The sequence below is a fragment of the Wyeomyia smithii genome, chromosome 2, assembly GCF_029784165.1.
Source record: "Wyeomyia smithii strain HCP4-BCI-WySm-NY-G18 chromosome 2, ASM2978416v1, whole genome shotgun sequence".
Classification (NCBI taxonomy): Eukaryota; Metazoa; Arthropoda; class Insecta; order Diptera; family Culicidae; genus Wyeomyia; species Wyeomyia smithii.
Genome location: NC_073695.1, coordinates 153,460,958 through 153,484,250, shown reverse-complemented (window position 1 = coordinate 153,484,250; position 23,293 = coordinate 153,460,958). Strand labels below are relative to the sequence as shown.

At 37.8% G+C, this 23,293-nt stretch overlaps 1 protein-coding gene across 3 annotated transcripts in view; it reads right to left on the bottom strand.

Annotated features, from left to right (window-relative positions):
* Positions 1-23,293, bottom strand: part of LOC129725653 (1-phosphatidylinositol 4,5-bisphosphate phosphodiesterase gamma-1) — a 603,559-nt gene that overhangs the window by 178,010 nt on the left and 402,256 nt on the right. For all 3 annotated transcript variants that reach the window (XM_055681705.1, XM_055681704.1, XM_055681706.1), the window contains 3 exons: positions 14,606-14,843; positions 13,797-14,555; positions 13,602-13,741 (listed from right to left, as the gene is read on the bottom strand). In XM_055681705.1, coding sequence (XP_055537680.1) covers positions 13,602-13,741; positions 13,797-14,555; positions 14,606-14,843 — 1,137 coding nt within the window. The remainder of the gene's footprint in view (positions 1-13,601; positions 13,742-13,796; positions 14,556-14,605; positions 14,844-23,293) is intronic.

Sequence of the window (23,293 nt, the reverse complement as noted above, 5' to 3'; positions counted from 1 at the left end):
TGCACGATAAGACAACTTGCAGACGACAGTGTAATCTCTGTTACAGGAGCCAAAGCTGCCGATTTGCAAGGACCATTGCAAGATACCTTGGACAATTTGTCTGCTTGGGCTTTACAGCTAGGTATCGAATTCTCTCCGGAGAAGACTGAGATAGTAGTTTTTTCTAGGAAGCTTGAACCTGCTCAGCTTCAAACACAATTAATGGGTAAAATGATTTCTCAGGTTTTGGTACACAAATATCTTGGTGTCTGGTTCGACTCTAAAGGCACCTGGGGTTGTCACGTGAGGTATCTGATGAAAAAATGCCAACAAAGAGTGAATTTTCTTCGTACAATAACCGGACAATGGTGGGGTGCCCACCCAGGAGACCTTATAAGGCTTTACCAAACAACGATACTGTCTGTTATTGAGTACGGGTGTTTCTGCTTCCGCTCCGCAGCAAACACACATTTGATCAAACTGGAGCGAATACAATATCGTTGTTTGCGTATCGCCTTGGGTTGCATGCAATCGACCCATACGATGAGTTTGGAGATCTTAGCTGGAGTACTACCATTGAAAAACCGCTTCTGGAGCCTGTCTTCTCGTATTCTAATCAAATGTGAGGTCTTGAACCGTCCCGTGATTGAAAATTTTGAAAGGTTAATCGAACTTAATTCTCAAACCCGTTTTATGACATTGTATTTCAATCACATGTCCCAAAATATTAACCCTTCTTCGAATATTCCAAATCGTGTCGACTTATCAAATACTTCTGATTCTACTGTGTTTTTCGATACATCCATGATAGAAGAAACTCGTGGAATCCCGGATCATTTACGCGTGCAGCAGATCCCTAAAATTTTTTCCAATAAATATCGAAACATCAACTACGACAATATGTACTACACTGACGGATCACTTCTTGATGGGTCCACTGGCTTTGGTATCTTCAATAACAATTTAACCGTCTCCCATAAGCTCGATAATCCTGCTTCTGTTTACGTCGCAGAATTGGCTGCAATTCAGTACACCCTAGGGATTATCGAAAAAATGCCCACGGACCATTATTTCATCTTTACGGACAGTCTCAGTTCCATTGAGGCTCTCCGATCGATGAAAGATGTTAAGCACTCTCCGTATTTCCTGGGGAAAATACGGGAACATCTGAGTGCTTTATCCGAAAAATCTACTCAGATTACCTTAGCGTGGGTCCCTTCTCACTGCTCGATACCGGGTTATGAGAAAGCGGACTCTTTGGCTAAGGTGGGCGCAACAAACGGTGATATTTATGAAAGACCAATTGCCTTTAATGAATTTTTTGCATTTGTACGACAGAATACGATCATCAGTTGGCAAAATTCTTGGACCAAGGGGGAACTGGGAAGGTGGTTACATTCCATAATCCCCAAGGTATCGACGAACCCGTGGTTCAAGGGGTTGGATGTAAGTCGGGATTTCATTTGCGTGATGTCCCGGCTTATGTCCAATCACTATAGATTTGACGCGCATCTCCGTCGTGTTGGGCTCGGGGAGGTTATCACGACATAGAGCACGTTGTTTGGTCATGCCCAGTACACCGTGACGCCAGGTCTAGATTAATAGCTTCCCTGCAGGCCGAAGGTAGGCAGCCGGCTGTTCCTGTTCGTGATGTCTTGGCGAGCCGTGACCTATCCTACATGTCCCTACAAACCATCAAACAGCAAACCTGTGCTTTTAATGCAAAATATTCTAGCTTTAAGTTAGATTTAGTTTCAGCTCGTAGTCGGCAGCGAGGATAAAAAATTTGCTTTTAGTTATTAAGATACTTTAGAAAGTAAGCTACCAGATATAATTGGCGCCGTTAAACATTGAATTGTATTTGTGCCGTGTCAAATAAACTATAGATGAAGAAAAAAAAATGAAATGGAAACGTGTAGGGCAGCCAAACTTTGAAACCACGTGCTCAATCATAATTCATCAGTTAACCTTTAACTAGCCCGCTCATCTGATAATAATAATCAAATCGGTTGTGTAGTTTCTGAGATAATGAAGTTTCGTGATTTTCACAAGTCGGCACATTACAAATGAAGTTACAATTCGATCACAGTAAAATTCAATATCTCTGAGAAAAGTGAGTGAGTCCAAGTAGTCTTCGGAATAAGTTCCTTTGCATAGCTGGATTTCACATTTTTAAACATAACAGGCAAAGTAATAGTCCGACTGCAAAACAAATCAATAGGGTCTTATGGGGCAATTAGACCTTGCATTTGACACTGATTTTATGAAAATCGGTACAGCCATCTCTGAGGAACATGAGTGAGATTAAACAGTCTTCAGAACACGTTTCTTTTCATAACTTTTGAACCACGAGTTCAATCTTTATGAAATTCAAAACTTAAGGGTTTTCTGGGTAGCCCGTTCTTTTGAGACCAATTTTATTCAAATCGGTTGTGTAGTTTCTGAGATATTTATGTTTAATGATTTTCACATTTTTAAACATAACCTCTAAACTAAAAATCCGATTACAATGCAATTCAACAGGGTCTTATGGGGCAACAAGACCTTTCATTTGCAATTAATTTCATGAAGATCGGTCCAACCATCTCTGAGAAAAGTGAGTGAGAATAAAAATCTGCACATACACACACACACACACACAGAAAATGCTCAGTTCGTCGAGCTGAGTCGAGTGATATATGCCATTCGGCCCTTTGGAGCACTTTTATACTCTCGGTTTGCAAGTGATTGCTATACCTTTCTAGGAGAAAGGCAAAAAACGAAATTCAAAGACTATTTAAAACTGTAACTGCTTTGATCAAAACATATGGCCTCAACAAAATTTAAATTTGGTATTGTGCTATTCGTATGTTCCCGGTACTGCTCGTGATTGAAGTGTACGAAATTCAAAGTCATTTCTTTTATTTCGCTATTTCTTCAGCACGAATATTTTACTCCTAATTAATAATTTTTTTAACTTTTTGCTTTTCTCCTAGAAACTTTTCTCAGAGATGGCTGAACCGATTTTAATGAAATTATATGCAAATGAAAGTTCTAGTTGCCATTGTAATTGGATTTTTATTTTAGAGGTTTTGTTTAAAAATGTAAAAATCACGAAACATCAATATCTCAGAAACCACACAACCGATTTCAATAAAATTGGTATCAAATGAACGAGCAGCTTAAAAACCCTTAACATTTGAATTTTGTATAGATTGAACATGTGGTTCAAAAGTTATGAAAAGAAACGTCTTTTGAAGACTGTTTAATTTCACTAATGTTTCTCAGAGATGGCTGGACCGGTTTCCACAAAATCAGTGTCATATGAAAGGTCTAGTTACCCCATAAGACCCTATTGATTTTTTGCAATCGGACTATTACTTTGCCTGTTGTAACAGGTAGGCTTAACGTACGTTATATTGGACCGTAAATATATATATATATATATATATATATATATATATATATATATATATATATATATATATATATATATATATATATATATATATATATATATATATATATATATATATATATATATATATATATATATATATATATATATATATATATATATATATATATATATATATATATATATATATATATATATATATATATATATATATATATATATTGAATAGTAGATTCTAGTTTAATTGTACAAATATAATATTAAAATAAATTGTTAAACTCACCTATTTGTACATACAATTCTGTATCAAAATAATTCAAATATTGGGAGAGAGATGATGATGTAAAATACTTAAACAGCTATAAAATTACAAGACGTAAGTAAAGCAAGACTGCGCCCGAAAGATAGGCCACCATGTGGACAGGACATTCTGCACTGTGATACGCGAGGTCCAGAGAGGAAAGCTCTTTAACCGGCTAAAAGAATTGGCACAGGCCGAAGATTAGTTATACTTCGTGCCCTCAAAATACTGGGAAAGCAGGAAGGCGAGATCTGAGAGAATCCGTATGAGCGAGATGCATTCTTCTTCAAAACGATTGTAGGTAACTAATTTCTCAAAATCATTCGGGTGAAGTATTTCCGGTATACCAAAGACTTCGGGAAACTATATATCTGAGGACTCGAGGTTTTCTCATCCATTTGCCCGTGAACTCTATACAGTATCGGAAGCGCGGCCTTGCCTTTATCCGCGGTTTTCGAAGTAGGGATAGTTGATAGTTAAATTTCCAGAGTGCTAATCGTCGTAAATCTTTTCAGTGATATCAAACCAGTGACAGAATAGAAACCTTTTTCACAAGCTAGGCTAGTACTTTAGTGTCAAATAAAAAGAAAAAGGTAATATAATCTGTGCGTAAGGAAGTGCGTGTCCTAATTCAAATCGAACAGCCTTTCGACGGCTTTTTATCCTTAGTTTAGCAAATCGACCGTCGCCGCATTTTACCGTTGGGTTTACGGTGTGCAAATTACCGCCCAACCGTCAACTGGGCTAGAGGGCCGCGACGTCACCATCGCGACCGCATCAGACGATCAACGAGATCACGCCAATTTGCCAGGGTCGAGTCCACCCTGCTAGGTGGCTTAGGATGCATCAGTATCAGCAGCAGAGAACACACATCGAAGAATGACCTCATCGCATTGCTTGCTGCTCATCGTTCGTGTTATCATCACGCGCTGTAAGGCACAGCCAGAGGTATTTCAACCAGCAGTATTGCTACAGGCCTGTAAGCTGTAAGTACCAGAGCTCTTTTTTATTGTCCGTCTGCACATGCGACCGTCGGCTTAAGAATGCCGATCAATGAGAATTAAAATCGAATTTGACTAAGCCAAGCGCCTGCGGGCCAATATAAATAATGTTTTGTTCGGCGAAAGACAATGGTCTGGACTGTATAACTAGGGGAAGACACGCACAGATAGCTAGTAAAGTTACGTTGTAGAATAGAATGACGAAATAAGAGTTGTAAATTGACCTGTAAACATGTATTTAAATCATTGCTTAACATATTACGCTACTACTCTCCCTAGCCCGCTGTTTAGTTTTTGGTGATTAGCTCCCTAGAAAATCTCAGCTCACGCGTATCGCTTTAGGTTTAGAACCCCGCTTGTGGTGGATTTGGCTTGAAAAGGCAACCAAGTGACTGAAACGGTATTACGTACGCTGACAGAGAGAGAGAGAAACGGGAGCTTCGCTCATATACGAATTGGTTGGAATCAGGGACTTATAGTCGTTAAAGTAGAATGAGATCAAGTAAGACTAGTGCGGGTGATTTTGGGGACAGCCGGACCGCTTTGATCCTATAGCAACAGAGCCTACCTGAGGTTAGGTCTCATACCGGGCAACTAAATCTTGGTGGGCGATCCTCGTTAGAGGTGGCGCTAAAATCGCTCATTCGTCAAATCAAGTGCGGAATGGAGGTCCCTGGTTTTTAGTCTATTCGGAGTGTGGAAACGTTCAGTACGCCATCGTCTCCAGACGATTTTTGGCGTGCTACACTGTTATGTTTAAAAATGTGAAATCTAGCTATGAAAAGAAACATATTTGAATTTTACTGTAATCGAACTGTAACTTCGTCTGAAATGTACCGAATTGTGAAAATCACGAAACTTCATTATCTCAGAAAGCCTCAGAAAGATTACCTAGAAGTTAACTTACATCAGTCTCTCTCAAGACTACCTATTTCTTTCTTCTTCTTTGGTTTAAGTTGATATTATTTTTGAACTTTTTTCGTATCACCTGGAATGGCAGGACGAAAAAAGAAACCACGCATCGCTACGGGGAGGAAAAGAGAGGCATCTCTTTCTGATACTAGCTTACGCAGTGAAAATTTACATGATATTGTGCCTGGGCAAGAAGCCGGCGAAATTGAAATGTTCGAAAGTAAAACTATTCAAAGTGAAATTTCTGTAAAAAGGAGAAAGTTCCACCTATTGTGGTAACTATTGAGCAAGATCGCGCGAAATAGCCTATGGTCGAATATCGACTATTTTTGATTTGAATGAAACTTTGCACACGTATTTTGCTTCAGTTTGCTGAGCATTTTTCACAGATGGAGAGATTTTTTACACCCATGAGTTCAGAGGCGTCTCGTCCACCTGTTCAACCTGTTCATAGGACAGGTAGACAATTTCGGAACAATTACTCGAATTATTTCTCATTTGTAGCATGGATCTGACATCATTAAGTTTTCTTGTAACCTTAATGTTATTTCGAACATTCGAACATTTTTTTGATTTTCAATTTATTTCCACCAATTTCAATTTCTATTTATTTCTCCACCGTGAAGAATATAACCTGGCTAAACACACTCTACACTACTCAACCCACCCGCAACACAGCCCACCCGTAATACAACACAACACAACGAGATAAGCAGTAATGACTACCGTTTGTTCAAATCATTTATCTGAACTAGCATTCATTCAAACACTTCTCTGCATTTTCAAGTACTATAGCGTACGCAGCCAGTTATGTACATAAAGCGTGCACCACTACTAATGCGCAGCCTTGCGTAAAAATGACATTTGCGGTTCAAAAATTATGTTGAACCAAGCCGATGGAAACGATACCGCCGACGCCGACCCCCACCATTCTTTGATGTTCGTTCATTGAAATTTGAGAGAGGCCGCGAGAGTACACAGCTCTCAACGCTCAAGCGAGCGAGGTCGATGCAAAGCCGAGAGTGCAGCGAAGGGTTTTCATGTATTTCCTCATTGATGACAATTCTTCACGTGAGAAAAAAAGTGTCGCGCAGCGCTGAGTGCGATACAAATGAAAAATCGAACAAATTCATTCATGGTTATTGTAGATGTAGTGGTGTTTTTTCGTTGATGTGTGGTTTCGATTCAAGCCTTTTTTCTCGATGTTGTTCATTCAATAACTTGAACCATAGTATGGTAACTAGAATGGTATAGTCGGTATAGTACATGTTTGACTGCTCACGTTACGGTTGCGTTTGATTTGTTTGTGACGGCTAAGACTACCATTGCTCTATCTTTCAAATTTCTGTTGCTTTTTTGTGTGAAATTTCAATCTCGTTTAAGGAACGATACGTGGTGAGTAAAGCTTAATTACTTCATAATATTATATTTCAATTAATCATCACAAACTACCATATACCTACTGGAGATTGTTTGCGTGGATTTCCAGATGGACAACGTTATGGATCATTGCATTATTGAGCAAATGCTAAAGCGCCCGTTTGCCGCCAGAACCATGGAAGAAAAAATTAAAGTTATTGGACATCCGGTTCCTCGTCCACCTATGGAACAATTAAAATCCACGTATAAGTTGAAGGGGAAAATTATGTCCCGCAACTTTAATGTGTCATCGTATGACCAGCAATGGCTGTGTGGATCGGCGAAATTAAATAAACTTTTCTGCTGGCCATGTTTGCTTTTCCGTAGCGCCAATGAAAAAAATGTTTGGAGCAAGGAAGGATATAGTGATCTGAATCACCTTTCTGCGTCAATTAAAACGCATTCGAGCTCTAAAGATCACATAAACAATTCACTTGCCTTATCGATGTTCGGGCAAATGAGGATAGACGAAGCACTTGACCATAGCCGGCAGATCGCCCGCAATAAGCATAACGAAGAAGTAACGAAAAACCGGAAGGGTATGCGAACTTTAATTGAGATCACCTGTTTCCTTGGCACTCACGGTCTCGCCTTTCGCGGACATTATGAATGTTCCGATTCCACGAACAGAGGAAATTATAAAGACCTCTGCACGTTGATCGCCGCCAGGGATCCAGCGTTCCAGGATTTTATAAATAATAAAGTTTTCAGCGGAACGTCGGGAGGAATTCAGAACGAGCTTATAGAATGCATTGAAAGCTACATGCTTCAAACAATTAAAAGAGAAGTTCTTGATGCTGAGTTCGTGTCCATTATGATGGATGAATCAACAGATTCGGCTCGGTTATCGCAACTATCTTGTACTCTGCGCTACTTACGACCCGATGGTAAGAAATATTCATAAAATAAATTTTGCAAATATGTTAACAAATAGTTGATTTTTTTTAATTCAACGAGGCTCAAACATTTTTTTGTTCATCAAAATTTTAGGAACACCAGTTGAAAGGCTCGTTAGATTGGCAGACGTTAGCAGTGACAAAACCGCCGCTGCGTTGGCCGGACACGTTGATGAAATAGCAGCGTATTTTGGTCTTGATGGTGACAAAGTTGTAGCTCAGAGCTATGATGGAGCTGCTGTAATGTCCGGGGACAAATCTGGAGTGCAAACATTGGTGAAGCAACGGTTTCCAAAAGCTGGATATATCCACTGCCGCGCACATGTGCTTAATTTGGTGCTACTTCACTCGTGCACAACTAACAAGAAATCAGCAAGGTTTTTCAACACGATCTCATCACTCGCGGCATTTTTCTCGCAGTCACCTAAACGCAGCGAGACATTAAAGCAATTTATGGAGACCCACATACCAAATGTTTGCAAGACTAAATGGTCGTATAATTCGCGTATGATCAAAATAATTGATTCGAATTATGCAGCGATTAATGAATGTTTAGGTGAGATTTATCTTGGCGACAGTGTCTTTGATGCTGAAACTTGTACTACAGCCAGAGGTCTTCACGCATTCATGCTTGAATTCAATACCGTATTCTTGCTCAAACTTTTTGCTAATATTTTTGCACATACAGATGTACTGTATCAAATTTTGCAAACAAAAGAATTGGACGTAGTAGAATGTTTACGTAACGTCAAGGCTTGCCTCGCTTCTATCGAAGAGCTCAAAGCAGAGCATCATTTCTACAGAACGCTTAACGATGCAATTGATGTTTCTGGCGAAACGATCACTGATAGCAACGGTATCAATTATCGTCCCATATATGACTTTATCATTGACAAAATTATTGACGAAATGTCTAAACGATTCAAAGAACTAGATGAATACAAATTCATCATTTTGTTGAATCACGAAAAATTTGCCGAATTCAATGTCACATTCCCTACAAAGAATTTGAAAATGCTTATTTCGTACCATTCTAAATTCGATGAAGCGAAGCTGTATAATGAGCTGACCGTTTTTTACTCGCGCGAAGAGTTCAGAGGCAAAAATATATTGTATTTAATTTCGTTCATCCTTGGACAAAACCTGCATCAAACTTTCTCCGAAACGCTTCGGCTGGCCAGAATGATACTGACATTGCCTAATACAACGGCGTCCGTCGAACGAACGTTTTCGGTTCTCCGACGGATCAAAAATTATTTGCGGTCTAAATCGGGGCAGAATCGATTATTTGGTATTATGATGATGGCTGTGGAGAAAGATTTACTCCATGAGATGATGCTGACGCCATTATTTTACGACGATATTATCGACAAGTTTGCGTTAAAAGTAAACCGAAGGATTCCTTTGTTATATAAATAAATGTTGATAAATAAAACTTTTAAAATCTGTTATCGCAATACTGTTGTTTTAATGTTGCAAATGTCGATTGAACAGGTGGCCCACTTGGTCACGCGTCGCCTCTGCATGAGTTACATTCTAGAAGGGCGTATGCCTTTTGGCATAGGTTTTATTCGAAGCATTGTAGCCCAGAAACCGTTGGTTGTGTAGAAAAACTGTCTGAGAATGAGTTGTAGGGAATTCAAAATGCACCATAAAAAATATACACTGTAGAAAAAAAAAATTTTTGACCAAAAAAATATTAAAAATAAACATTAAATTTCAATTTAAAAAAAAAAACCAAATTAATCCACCTAGCGGTGAGACCCAGCCATTCTCATTCAAACATATTATTTTTTAAAATAGATTTACACCAACACTTAAAAAATACACCTTGATAGTTTCTGCAGGATTTGTTATTCTATCTAAACGACAAATTTTTGGTAGCCAACAGGCATAACTATACCGAACATTTAAAATATAACATTCACACTCACATACATGCAAATAATATTAAATTCTTTCAAATACATGATGCGATTTTGTTTTTGATCGTGGTATAATCGATGTGTACTCATACTCATATATTAAATATTCATACTGCGTATGAATATTTAGATTGTTTATGTCAACTTTAGTCAGTAGATTTCAAATAATTTATAATTAAATGTTGTTCCTTATACATTAATTTGAATGATCTTATCAGTGAAAATGAAATTCCTAAACGCAGTTGATATTACTGATCGTTTCTGAGGGGCATCCAATGAATGGGCAAATACCAATCAATATGGGTTCTTGAAACCTGGATTATACTCAGTGGCCAGAATCCGATCTCAAACCCCATTTTTGCCTTTCTCCTAGAAAGGTATAGCAATCACTGAAATTACTAAAGGTATTAAAGTGCTCCAGAGGGCCGAATGTCGTATATCACTCGACGAAAAAGCTGAGCATTTTCTGTATGTATGTATGTATGTGTGTATGTGTGTGTGTTCGTGTGTGTGTATGTGCAACTTTTTTTCTCACTCACTTTTCTCAGAGATGGCTGGACTGATTTCCGTGGAATTAATTGCAAATGAAAGATGTAGTTACCCCATAGGTTGCTATTGAATTTCATTGTAATCGGATTTTTGGTTTAGAGGTTATGTACAAAAATGTAAAAATCACGAAACATCAATATCTCAGACACTACACAACCGATTTTAACAAAACTGATGTCAAATGAACGGAATATCTTCAGAACTCTTAACTTATAAATTTCATAAAGATTAAACATATGGTTCAAAAGTTATGTAAAGAAATGTTTTCCAGAGGCTGTTTAAACTCACTCACTTTTCTCAGAGATGGCTGGACCGATTTTCACAAAACTAGTCTTGAATGAAAGGCCTAGTTGTCCCATAGGTTGCTGTTGAATTTCATTGTAACCGGTTTGTTACTTTGTCCGTTATTTATAAAAATGTCAAATCACGTTATAAAAGCAAAGCATATATCAAAAACTGCTTAAACTCACTTACATATATATATATATATATATATATATATATATATATATATATATATATATATATATATATATATATATATATATATATATATATATATATATATATATATATATATATATATATATATATATATATATATATATATATATATATATATATATATATATATATATATATATATATATATATATATATATATATATCCCAATCATCAATCACCGCAGGGGTACCGCAAGGTTCCATCCTGGGCCCGGTGTTGTGGAATGTCATGTATGACGGGGTGTTGAAACTAAAGTTCCCTGTAGGGGTTGTGATCGTCGGTTTCGCAGACGACATCACGCTAGAGGTCTACGGCGAGTCGATCGAAGAGGTCGAGTTGACGGCCGCGCACTGCATACGCAAGGTCGAAGACTGGATGCACTCTAGGAAACTGGAGTTAGCGCACCATAAAACGGAGGTTACGGTTGTGAACAACCGCAAATTAGAGCAACAGGCGGTGGTCAGAGTCGGTGACTGCACCATTACCTCAAGGCGTTCCTTGAAGCTCTTGGGGGTTATGGTTGACGATAAGCTCACATTTAAGAGTCACGTCGACTATGCCTGTAAGAGGGCTTCAACGGCCGCTGCAGGACTATCTCGAATGATGTCCAATAGCTCAGCGGTATATGGCAGCAAGCGTAAACTTCTTGCCAGCGTGGTTTCGTCCATACTTAGGTATGGTGGGCCAGCGTGGTCCAAAGCGTTAGGTACCAACAGTCATCGTCGTAAACTGGAAAGTACCTACAGGCTCATGTGCCTGAGGGTTGTGAGCGCGTACCGTACAGTGTCATACGACGCAATCTGCGTCCTGTCCGGCATGATGCCTATCAGCATAGCCATTAAGGAGGACGTAGAATGCTTCGATCAACGTGACACAAGGGGTATACGAGGCACCAGAAGGTCATTCTCGATGATCAGATGGCAGCAGGAATGGTCCAATTCCGCAAAGGGTAGATGGACGCATCGACTTATTCCGGACGTATCCGGATGGGTCGGGAGGCGCCATGGAGAAGTTAACTTCCACTTGACACAGATTCTGTCAGGTCATGGTTGCTTCAGGCAGTATCTACACTGATTCGGGCATGCGGGGTCCCCCATGTGTCCCGAGTGCGCGGATGCGGAAGAAACTGCTGAGCATGTCTTCTTCGTGTGCCCTCGTTTTGTGCATGCGCGGAGCGACATGATGGTAGTGAGCGGGCCAGACACCACTCCGGACAACCTAGTTCGGAGGATGTGTAAAGACCCAAACATTTGGAGGGCGGTTTCTACAGCCGCCTCTCAAATAGTTTTAGAATTGCAAAACAGGCGACAGGTTGACCACCGACACGCCAGTGTTAGCTAACGGCCAGTCTCCAGGTTAGTTAGCTAAGTTAGCAAAGAGATCTATAGAACCAAGAGGGTGCACAGAGCACAAAAGCCGCTCCCCGAAGCAATACCTAGCGGTGGTCCCGGGGAGTATTATGGGCTGGAGACTGGAGGGGTTTTAGTGGGTCCGGTCACTGATTCAAACCAACCCCACACTCCCTGAGGTTAGTCACCTCAGGGGTTTGGATGCAAATTTCCCCTCCACCTGAAACAAAAAAAAACAAAAAAAAAAATATATATATATATATATATATACGTCACTGTTTTATCAACTAAATCAAAGTGTGTGAATTACATAGTTATATTACGCGGTAGATAGTATAATTACTTACTTCAATCAATCAATTCTTTTGTTTTATATATGAAATGGTATAGATATCTAATTGAGTGTATGTGTATTGATTAGTTAGGTTATCCAATACTTGCATTTAATTTCTATATGGATCCACTGCTCTCCAAATATATTTTTATATAACACTTACTTTAGATAGATAGTTTAATTCTAATTTCCAACTTCCAATTTAATCAGATAGGAATTTATTATTTGATAATTTTGTATAATAGCTTTAAGAACTTTGCGTCTTTCGTGCAGCGAATAGCTAACCAAAAAGACCTATACTCAAATACGTTTCCGTTCCGAAGTGTTAAACAATAGCCATTGTGACATTAACAGAGGCGAAGTGGCAGGGTTGCGCGATCTATTTCGTATGGTTCTACACGGTTATTTCGAACAGGCTCAAAGGATCTCATAGCACTTTTCACCCTGGTTCCCGTAAAAATTTCATTCGCCACATCTGATACAGTACTTTCCGTTCTAGTAGACCCAGAGCTAGTCTGCGTAGAACAAATTTCACCTAAATCAGAGATGGCTGAATCCGTCTGTCCAATAAAACCGGGAAAATGCGTTTCCATCATTAGATTTAAGGTATCACGAGGACCACTAGTATGGATTCCGTCGTGACGCTTTAGGTTGCCAAGCTCAACGGTATGATCTTTGGCAAGAGTCTTTTGTAATCTGGAAATAACTTGCGATTTGAATAGGTTTTATCTTTTTTCTCCCACGGCAGATTTTTTTGATCCCATAGTAACTTTTTTTTTGTCTCATCGAGACCTTTCGAACCATATATAACTCACCGGTATACACCAAAATACCAAAATCGCCCAGTCTCCTTTATAGTTTTTCTTTTTTCTATGAATAAACATGGTTTTTGCTTGTTATTTAGTAGTGTTGTAGTACAGGAGATGTAAAGAAGTTTCGTAGATTTACTTTGAAAGTGATAAAGAACGACGTGAGACTGTTAAGCACTTATATGTAGAGTACCTCAGGTTAGGAATACGCTTAAGCTTACTTACCGGAAAAACCGCTTGACCTATAAAATTTGGCTCGCCAAACATATCCTCATCTTGTACTTCGAAACGTAACATTGCCAAACCTGGATTCACCACTTTGAACTCACAAACCTCTTTCCAAAATGGATTGAATCCATTATCGGCTTTAAAAACAAATTTATCGTTATCAACAATAATTATCAATATCGGCACACTAACCTATTGATCTTGTTCTATGTTTAACGCCGTTATCGAAATTAGCACCTAAAAGCTCAATTTCCACTAGTGGACTTGTGATGTTTCTCCCACCTCTGCATAAATGTCTAGCGCCAATTATTCCGATTGTTATTGTTTTCTCTTCGACTCCTATTAATGTATTTGGATCATTCGGATTAAATCCTTCCCGAAACATAAAATCAGGTTTTAATACATAACCACAAGCACCATTATCTCTAAATTTCGCTTGATTCAACTGCATCCATTTGTCTGGTGTTTGGAAATTCAGAGCAATCATTTGAGATCCTGTATTCCAAAATGGTATAGGATTATAATTAGAAGAATCCAAGCGTTGACCTTTGGGATAAACTCGACTTATTTGATTGTTATGATATCGAACAAAAAGTTCAGTTTCTTGCTGTAAGAAATATTTTTCTGCTTTTGTTTCTGGAAAACTAGACATTTCATAAAACACCCAGCCAGTATTTTTAAAAGGAACACTTCTACAGTAAATTATCATATCTGACATTTCTTTTGCGACCCGTGAATTTCTCTCCATTTTTCGGCGCTCATTTTCGAGTACACTAGCGTTTTGTGCAACTTCTTTAATAGAGCTCATCCATTCAATAGCAAGTTCTTTTGATTGAACTCCGATTTCGAAGACGTTCTGCATTAAAGGATTTTGAATGCGCAGAATTCGATCCAGTTCCGGGTGCGGGCCATATGTTAATTCAACAACGGCTCCGTTTACGTCAAGAGATCCTACGGCAAAATATTAATGCATCATAAAACACAAATCAAGTCGTTATTACCTTTCTGAAGACTTCCAAGCATTTGAGTGTCGCTGCCACTATCATCACTACTTCCATCAGCAGTGTTGATTTCTTGTACGTAATTTGCGGGAAAATAATGCTGCTTTTTTCCTCCGTAATTACCTGTCCACCATAATTCGTTGCCTTTTTTATCGACGTTTGTAATTATAGCATGTTTACAAAAAGACAGTTCATCTTCACGTTGGGCTTTGTAGTCGTAAAGTGCCTTCACAGTTATCTACAAAAGAACTCAACACCCGTTTCTTGTCAATAAAAATCAGTTGAAATACGAAATAATATTTAGTTGCTGTAAAATAAACGTAATGCGGCATAGGCATATATCAAACATGAGAATGTATATTCCTTAAATTATTACATTACAGTATTTACGGTAAATAGTTGAAGCTTGTTTTAAAAACCCAAATTAATCCACCTAGCGGTGAGACCCAGCCTTTCTCATTCAAACATATTATTTTTTAAAATAGATTTACACCAACACTTAAAAAATACACCTTGATAGTTTCTGCAGGATTTGTTATTCTATCTAAACGACAAATTTTTGGTAGCCAACAGGCATAACTATACCGAACATTTAAAATATAACATTCACACTCACATACATGCAAATAATATTAAATTCTTTCAAATACATGATGCGATTTTGTTTTTGATCGTGGTATAATCGATGTGTACTCATATACTGCGTATGAATATTTAGATTGTTTATGTCAACTTTAGTCAGTAGATTTCAAATAATTTATAATTAAATGTTGTTCCTTATACATTAATTTGAATGATCTTATCAGTGAAAATGAAATTCCTAAACGCAGTTGATATTACTGATCGTTTCTGAGGGGCATCCAATGAATGGGCAAATACCAATCAATATGGGTTCTTGAAACCTGGATTATACCGAGTGGCCAGAATCCGACCTCAAACCCCATTTTTGCCTTTCTCCTAGAAAGGTATAGCAATCACTGAAAATACTTAAGGTATTAAAATGTTCCAGACGGCCGAATGTCGTATATCACTCGACTTAGTTCGACGAGCTGAGCATTTTCTGTATGTATGTATGTATGTGTGTATGTGTGTGTGTGCGTGTGTGTGTATGTGCAACTTTTTTTCTCACTAACTTTTCTCAGAGATGGCTGGACTGATTTCCGTGAAATTAATTGCAAATGAAAGGTGTAGTTACCCCATAGGTTGCTATTGAAATTCATTGTAATCGGATTTTTGGTTTAGAGGTTATATACAAAAATGTAAAAATCAAGAAACATCAATATCTCAGAAAATACACAACCGATTTTAACAAAACTGATGTCAAATGAACGGAATATCTTCAGAACTCTTAACTTATAAATTTCATAAAGATTAAACATATGGTTCAAAATTTAGGTAAAGAAATGTTTTGCAGAGGCTGTTTAAACTCACTCACTTTTCTCAGAGATGGCTGGACCGATTTTCACAAAACTAGTCTTGAATGAAAGGCCTAGTTGTCCCATAGGTTGCAATTGAATTTCATTGTAATCGGTTTGTTACTTTGTCCGTTATTTATAAAAATGTCAAATCACGTTATAAAAGCAAAGCATATATCAAAAACTGCTTAAACTCACTTACTTTTCTCAGAAATGGCTAGACCGGTTTTCTCGAAATTGGTTGAAAATGAAAGGTCTAGTGGCCTCATAACACCCTATTGAACTTCATTGTAATCGGATTTTTAGTTTAGGCACCATGTATCAAAATGTGAAAATCACGAAATTTCATTATCTCAGAAACTACACAACCGATTTGAACAAAATTAATTTCAAATGAACGGGTTACCTGAAAAACCCTTAACTTTTGGATTTTATGGAGATTGAACTTGTGGTTCAGAAGTTATGGAAAGAAACGTGTTCTGGAGACTATTTAATCTCACTCATATGGAAGTTCTTGTTGCCCCATAAGACCCTATTGATTTGTTGTGACAAACGGATTATTACTTTGCCTGTTATGTTTAAAAATGTGAAATCCAGCTATGAAAAGAAACATATTTCGAAGATTACATAATCTCACTCACTTTTCTCAGAGATGGTTGAACCGATTTCCACAAAATTAGTGTCAAATGAAAGGTCTAGCTGCCTCATAATACCCTATTGAATTTTGCTGTAATCGGACTGTACCATCGACTGTAATGTATCGAAATGTGAAAATCACGAAACTTCATGATCTCAGAAACTACACAACCGATTTGAACATGTATCTGGCTCAGTTTGAACATAAGTAGTGTCATACAAACGAGTCATCTCTCAAACTTACAAATAACAAACAATTTGATATGTGCTTCAAAAGTTCTGGAAAGAAAAGAAATTCAAAGACTATTCAAAACTATACTTGCTTTGATCAATATATTTATGGCCTCAACATGATTTCAATGTGGTATCGTACTATTTGAACGTTCCCGTTATCGCTCGTGATTAAATTGTTCGAAATTAAGAGTTATTTCTTTTATTTCGCTATTTCTTAAGCACTAACATTGCGTTAAATTTCATATTTTATACTCCAATTACAACATCAGTATTTTAGAACCCAAAGAGTGAATTTGCCTTTATTGGATTCAAGCATTTATGTAAATCTATTTTTACAAATAATAAGTTTGAATGAGAAAGGCTGAGTCCGACCGCTAGGTGGATTAATTTAGGTTTAACCCAGATGACCACTTCTGGTTGCCTGATAATCATAAAATCTATCATGAAATTGCCGAACTGCCCGATCTGAGTATTTCGATGGCGAAGACGGCGACAGTTTCCGATCAACAGCCTAAAGTGACCAAATATCATCCAATACGATTTGGGGAAGCGGTATGATACCCTGAGGCCAAAAATCATCTTCAAACGCCATTTCAAATTACTATACGATAGCTTCCGGTTTCTGGAAACCAGTCTAAAAGGGACAAACACTACGCAATGTGAGTTTTTCAGTACTCGGGATGATGCTCAGAGGCCAGGAATCAACTTCATACTTCATTTTGAAATCCGAATTTGCGACTTCCGGTTTCTGGAAAACATCCTTCAATTGCCAAATATAATCCAATAAAGGCATATTCTCTCTTTGGATTTTAGAATATTGATGTTGTATTTGAAGGAATAATTGGAGCATAGTATTTGAAATTTGACGTAATATTTGTACTAAATAAATAGTTTTTCTATCATAATGACTCCTAATTTCGAAGCAGCTAATTTTAAACAGCCTTTGGGTTTTGATTTTTTGTAAGTTTGAGGAACAACCTGTTCGTTTGACACCTGTTTTCTTTAAATAGGTCGTGTAATCTTTGAGAGAATAGACTTTCAATATTTTTACAATTTAACACATAATGGTTCAAATAAAAGTCCGATTACACTGGTCAACACAATTGTGGCCCCGGAGGTCAAACTAAGAAAAAATGAAAAATTATAGCTTTTCCTGTAATTTTTTTTCTAGGGCAACTATTGTGAGCTTTAGAGCAGCATTTTTTTTTATTTTGTCAACCAGTATTATAATCAAATGAAATGGGTACCAATAGCAACTAAACCTTCAATTTAAAATTAAGCTTGTTGAAATCAGTCCAGCCATCTTTGACAAAACGAGTGAATTTAAAAAAGTCTTCTGAACACGTTTCTTTTCATAACCTTCGAACTACATGTTCAATCATCATAAAATTCGTTATTTAGGGGTTTTGAAGACAGTCCGTTCATTTGATACCTATTTTGTAGTTTCTAAGATAATGGAGTTTCATAACTTTTACATTTTGATACATAACAGACAAAGTTACAGTCCGATTATAATAAAATTCAATAGGGTCTTATTAGGCAACTAGACCATTCTATTGAAACTTATAATGTGAAAATCGGTCCGACCATCTCTGAGAAAAGTGGGTGAGTTCATGCAGTCTTAGAAACATGTTTCTTGTCATAGCATGATTTCACATTATTATACATAACGGACAGAGTTAAAGTCCAATAACAATAAAATTCAATAGGATCTTATGGGGCAACAAGGCCTGCCATATAACACTAATTTTGTGAAAATCGGTCTAGCCATCTCTGAGAAAAGTGAGTGAGCTTAAACAGTCTTTGAAACATGTTTCTTTGCATAACTTTCGAACTACATGTCCAATCATTAAAAAAATATTTTACAAATGGTTCAAAAAACAAGCCCGTTCTTTTGATACCAATTTTGTTCAAATCTGTTGTGTAGTTTCAGAGATAATGAAGTTTTGTGATTTTCACATTTTGATACATAACCTCGAAACTAAAAATCCGATTACAATAAAATTCAATAGGGTATTATGGGACAGCTAGATCTTTCATTTGCAAATAATTCCATGGAAATCGGTCCAGCCATCTCTGAGAAAATCGAGTGAGATTGGGAGAGGGTTACATACACACACACACGCACACACACACATACAGAAAATGCTCAGCTCGTCGAACTAAGTCGAGTGATATACGAGATCCGACCCTTTGGAGTACTTTTATACCTTTGGTTTTTTCAGTGATTGCTATACCTTTCTAGGAGAAAGGCAAAAAACCTAAATTAATGTACCTAGCGGTCAGACCCAGCCTTTCTCATTCAAACTTTTATTTGTAAAAATAGATTTACATGAACGCTTCAATCAGTTAATTCTTCTGCCACAAAATCGGGCAAAAAAATATTTTTTTGAGCTTCTGCTCGTACTATCTTTATTCACTTAAGACTAAAATACAATTCTTTTGATACTCTTATATATAGCTTCTCAGCGAGTGTTTGTTTTATGCTTTCTGTTTATGCTTTGTATAATCAAAAGATAGTGCTGGTGCAGACTAAACATTACTGGTGAGATATAGTTTATTTTCATTCTGGGAATTATGCTTTATGCTGATTTGGCGACGATGATGGTGGTCCTGATGAGATAAGATGGCCTGCCGGATATTGGTGACGTGCTCTGCTTAACTCTTCCCCTCTTAAGTAACTTTGTCCTCAAAGTTCAACGGTTCGAAAAGGTGATGACATACTGATGAATGATTCGATTTCCTTCTTTCGTTCTTCTGATAAATCTGTGGTTGCTATCTCCTGATCCGTGATGATGAGATCATCCTTCTTGGTGGTAGAAGTGTCTATTGTTTTAAGCAGTCTTCCGCAAAACATGCCCACATGTGCACGCCGTGTAAAAATCCTACGTTTTTGTTGAACGAGCGCGCGATTTCCATCGTAGTTCACCGTTTCCTACTAACATGCCCGAATATGAGATACACATAAACATGTTGAGATGACATGCGTTCTGAACACGATGTTCGAAAATTTGTGCACATAGGTTTTAAAATTTGTAAAACAAAACGGTGCCTGTCGGTGCTAAATTGGCAGGTGCTTTTTTTCGTTGCCTCGTACGTCTCGCCTGGTATGAAGCTATCGGACTGTAAGGAAATCACAGTATACTATGTCTTCACTGTTTTGGCACACGTGATACGTTAGCATGTGGCTGAAGATTCTGTTGCAGTTGCATCGACAAAATCCGCCAAAAATATCCTTTGCGTTGAAGACAAAAAACGATGGAAGGTGATTTTGAGATGATCGGCGTACGACCAGACCGAACCAAGCGCCATTTTTTCAATCCATTCCCGGCGGGTGATGCCATATGGCATTACCTGACATTCAAACTTTGAATTGAGTTCAACAATTGTACTTGAAATTTTTCACGAAGAAACTATTCAGTATAGTTAGAGAAGAGATTGATCTTTAAATTGCAATCAAGTTTGTGTCAATTGTGCATATAGTTGATGACTAATAAGAGTTTGGAGTTCATTTTTTGTGGTGAAAATTGATTTCTCTCCGCCGGGAAAGGGTTGAAATAAGGTATTAAACCTGGCGAAAATCAAAATTGATAATCTATCTTTCAAGAAAAAACGAAATCATTTTAACAGTTCATAATGATACACCCAACGCAAACGGGGAACATTTTATTACTTTAGGGCAATTTTTTATTACTTATTGTGTCTTATGACTGCGCATTATACACAAAGAGTAACAAACAAAAAGTAATAAAAATTATGACGACTACACGCTTGTATGTGTTTCTGCAGGAGAACATACAGCCAAGTACCGCAATGCATGTGTTAGCAAGACTTCACTCGCTGCATTTGTATTGATGCAACGATCAGGTTCATTTTTGTCCCCTTCATCCACACATAATCCGAATCTCAACCGTCAACCTCAAATGTCTAATTAGAAACACTTTCGTTACGTCCCCCAGTGTTTACTTGAAATGGAAATGGAAATGTATGGAATACTGTCTGACCAGAGTTGCCGAAGTTGCGAATATTGTTCTGGATGGGCACGAGTTTTGTATTTTCGAACAGGTGAAAATGAGTTTCCATGAATCAATGAGTATGTGTTTTAGATATCTTTTTTCTAACGCAGTTTACAGATCGTGATGTCAATTCAAGACGCATTTCAAGTCTTTGAAATCATCAACGTTTGCATACTCTATGACGGGGGAAATGCTGCTTGGCAGCTCTTGTCATATTCTTTCTCTACTCCGTATGCATACAACGAGCGAACTAATACACGCACACCGGATGAATTGGAGATTGAAGAAACTTGTAACATGTGCAACATATGCGACGGTGTGTGATTTTTTTTTGCTTGAGATCGAAAGGGAGCAGTTTTCGACAGAAAAAATCTTGCATGTGGTTGAAACGACCATTATTAGATAGTCGTACTCCCGTAACACGTGCTAAATATATGGCAGTATGTGTTGTTACTTGACTGGGGAAGAATTTTATTGCCTTTTAAGTAATAGGTTTGTAGCATTCATTGGAGTTTAGACTGCAGGTTGTGTGAGTTAAAGATGTACTGGCCTCTTCATTTACAATCATCTGATCAAGTTGGCTAGAAAAATCGCACATTCTCTGAGTTTTTGGTAAGCGGTTAGAATACATATACTTAACTGGACAGGGGGCCCGTTGGCCCCCAATATCCCCCGGTGGCAGACTAATTTCGTTTAACGAATAACCGGTGTGATTACCGATGGTGTAGCTGCCGCCACACCACGTTCGTTTTTTGCTCCATAATCCTCAAACTCTCTAAAGCAAATACCGGCGGGCCAAGTACTTGGTGCCAACGCAACCGCTTTTAGTTTGGGATCAATGCCCACTTTGAATGAAATAAAGCGTAGCGACTTTATATCCACGTCTTTTTTAACCAATCTCACAACATCGGGTGGCTCGTTGCACTGTAGACATTCTTTTGCCATAGTTTGAATGTTATCAGTGGTAACGTCTGGAGGAATTCTAGACAAATAAACCCAAAATTTTTTCTCTGCTACAGTAACAGTAACGACAGTTGATGATAGGTTGGTTTTCGTTTCGACTATGACGTCCCGGTTAGAATTGGGCTGATCTTCACGGCGACGTTTTGGCGTAGGACGGTAAATTGGCTAGTTGCTGTGGAAGCCGCGGGTGTAGCTTCTGCTTTATCAATAACACTAGTATGTTTTGCAACTTCTTTTCGCACCTCCGTTTTCAGTTCATTGATGGCAGCTGTTTGCTGTTTGATCAACTCAGCAATGGTATTGCCAAGTGCGGCGACCGTAGGACGAAAAGTAGCGAATCTCATCAACTTTAAGCATCCGTCGCAAAGCCAGAGAATATTTTCCGTGGAGGCCTTCAGCTTTATAAAATGCTGATTGTTTAGCCCAGCACATTTATAGTGAGCCACCGTCTCACAGAAGCCCTGACATTTGATATAATCAGTCTCCTTTGTTGGTTTGGCGCACCTATCACAAACAAACTCCATTGTTTATTTCGAGGCAGACTCACCAGCACAAACTTTTCGCAAAATCAGGTATTGGATAAATATATCCGAAGAGAACTTCACTTTCACGTAGCACAGAAATGATTTGGCAATCTTTTCGTCAATATTGACGGGTAAATGAATTTAAAAAACACAGTGATTTTGAAGAAATAAAAACCGAGCGTAAAAACACAATAGCAGTAAACGGCAGTGATGCCAATTTTCAGACAGACAGACAGACCGACAGACAGACCGACTGACAGACAGACAGACTGGACTGCATTTTTATAGGTATAGATTTATTCAATTTATTTTATTTAGGCCGTTACAAATTTTATTTTCATTTTATGTCACCCCCCCCCCCCTTTCAAAAATCTTGAATAATGGAAGGGGAAGAAAAAAAAAGCTGAAACCGTTTTGTTTATTTCATTGGTTTTCCGACAGCATAAATGCTTAATTTAGCAACAAACAAGTTAGGTGACAGCGAGAGTGTCGTCGAAAGGCAAGCGAAATAAATAATAACAATAACAAAATGCATCATTTATTTGAGTGCAAGTTACAAAAGTCATAACTTGCATACAAACTTTGATCAAAGATATTTCTTTTTTTTTTCGTCTCGGTGTTATTTATTTTTTGCCACCCCCTCTTCTAACTTTGATAACCTTGGACATAAAAAGAATTCGAAATTTGTATCAGCCTTACTGGTCTTCGATAGTATCGTACAGATAATTCTTCATATTAGCTTATTCTAGATTTGAAGATAGTTCTACTCATATCAAAGTCATAATATACAGACGCAGCATTAAACACACAACAACACATATCGATTGGATTGTTCTGGCCAAATAAAGTGCGATGCATATAAAGTCTCAAGAAATCTGATCGTCTAGTCGTTCTAGATGG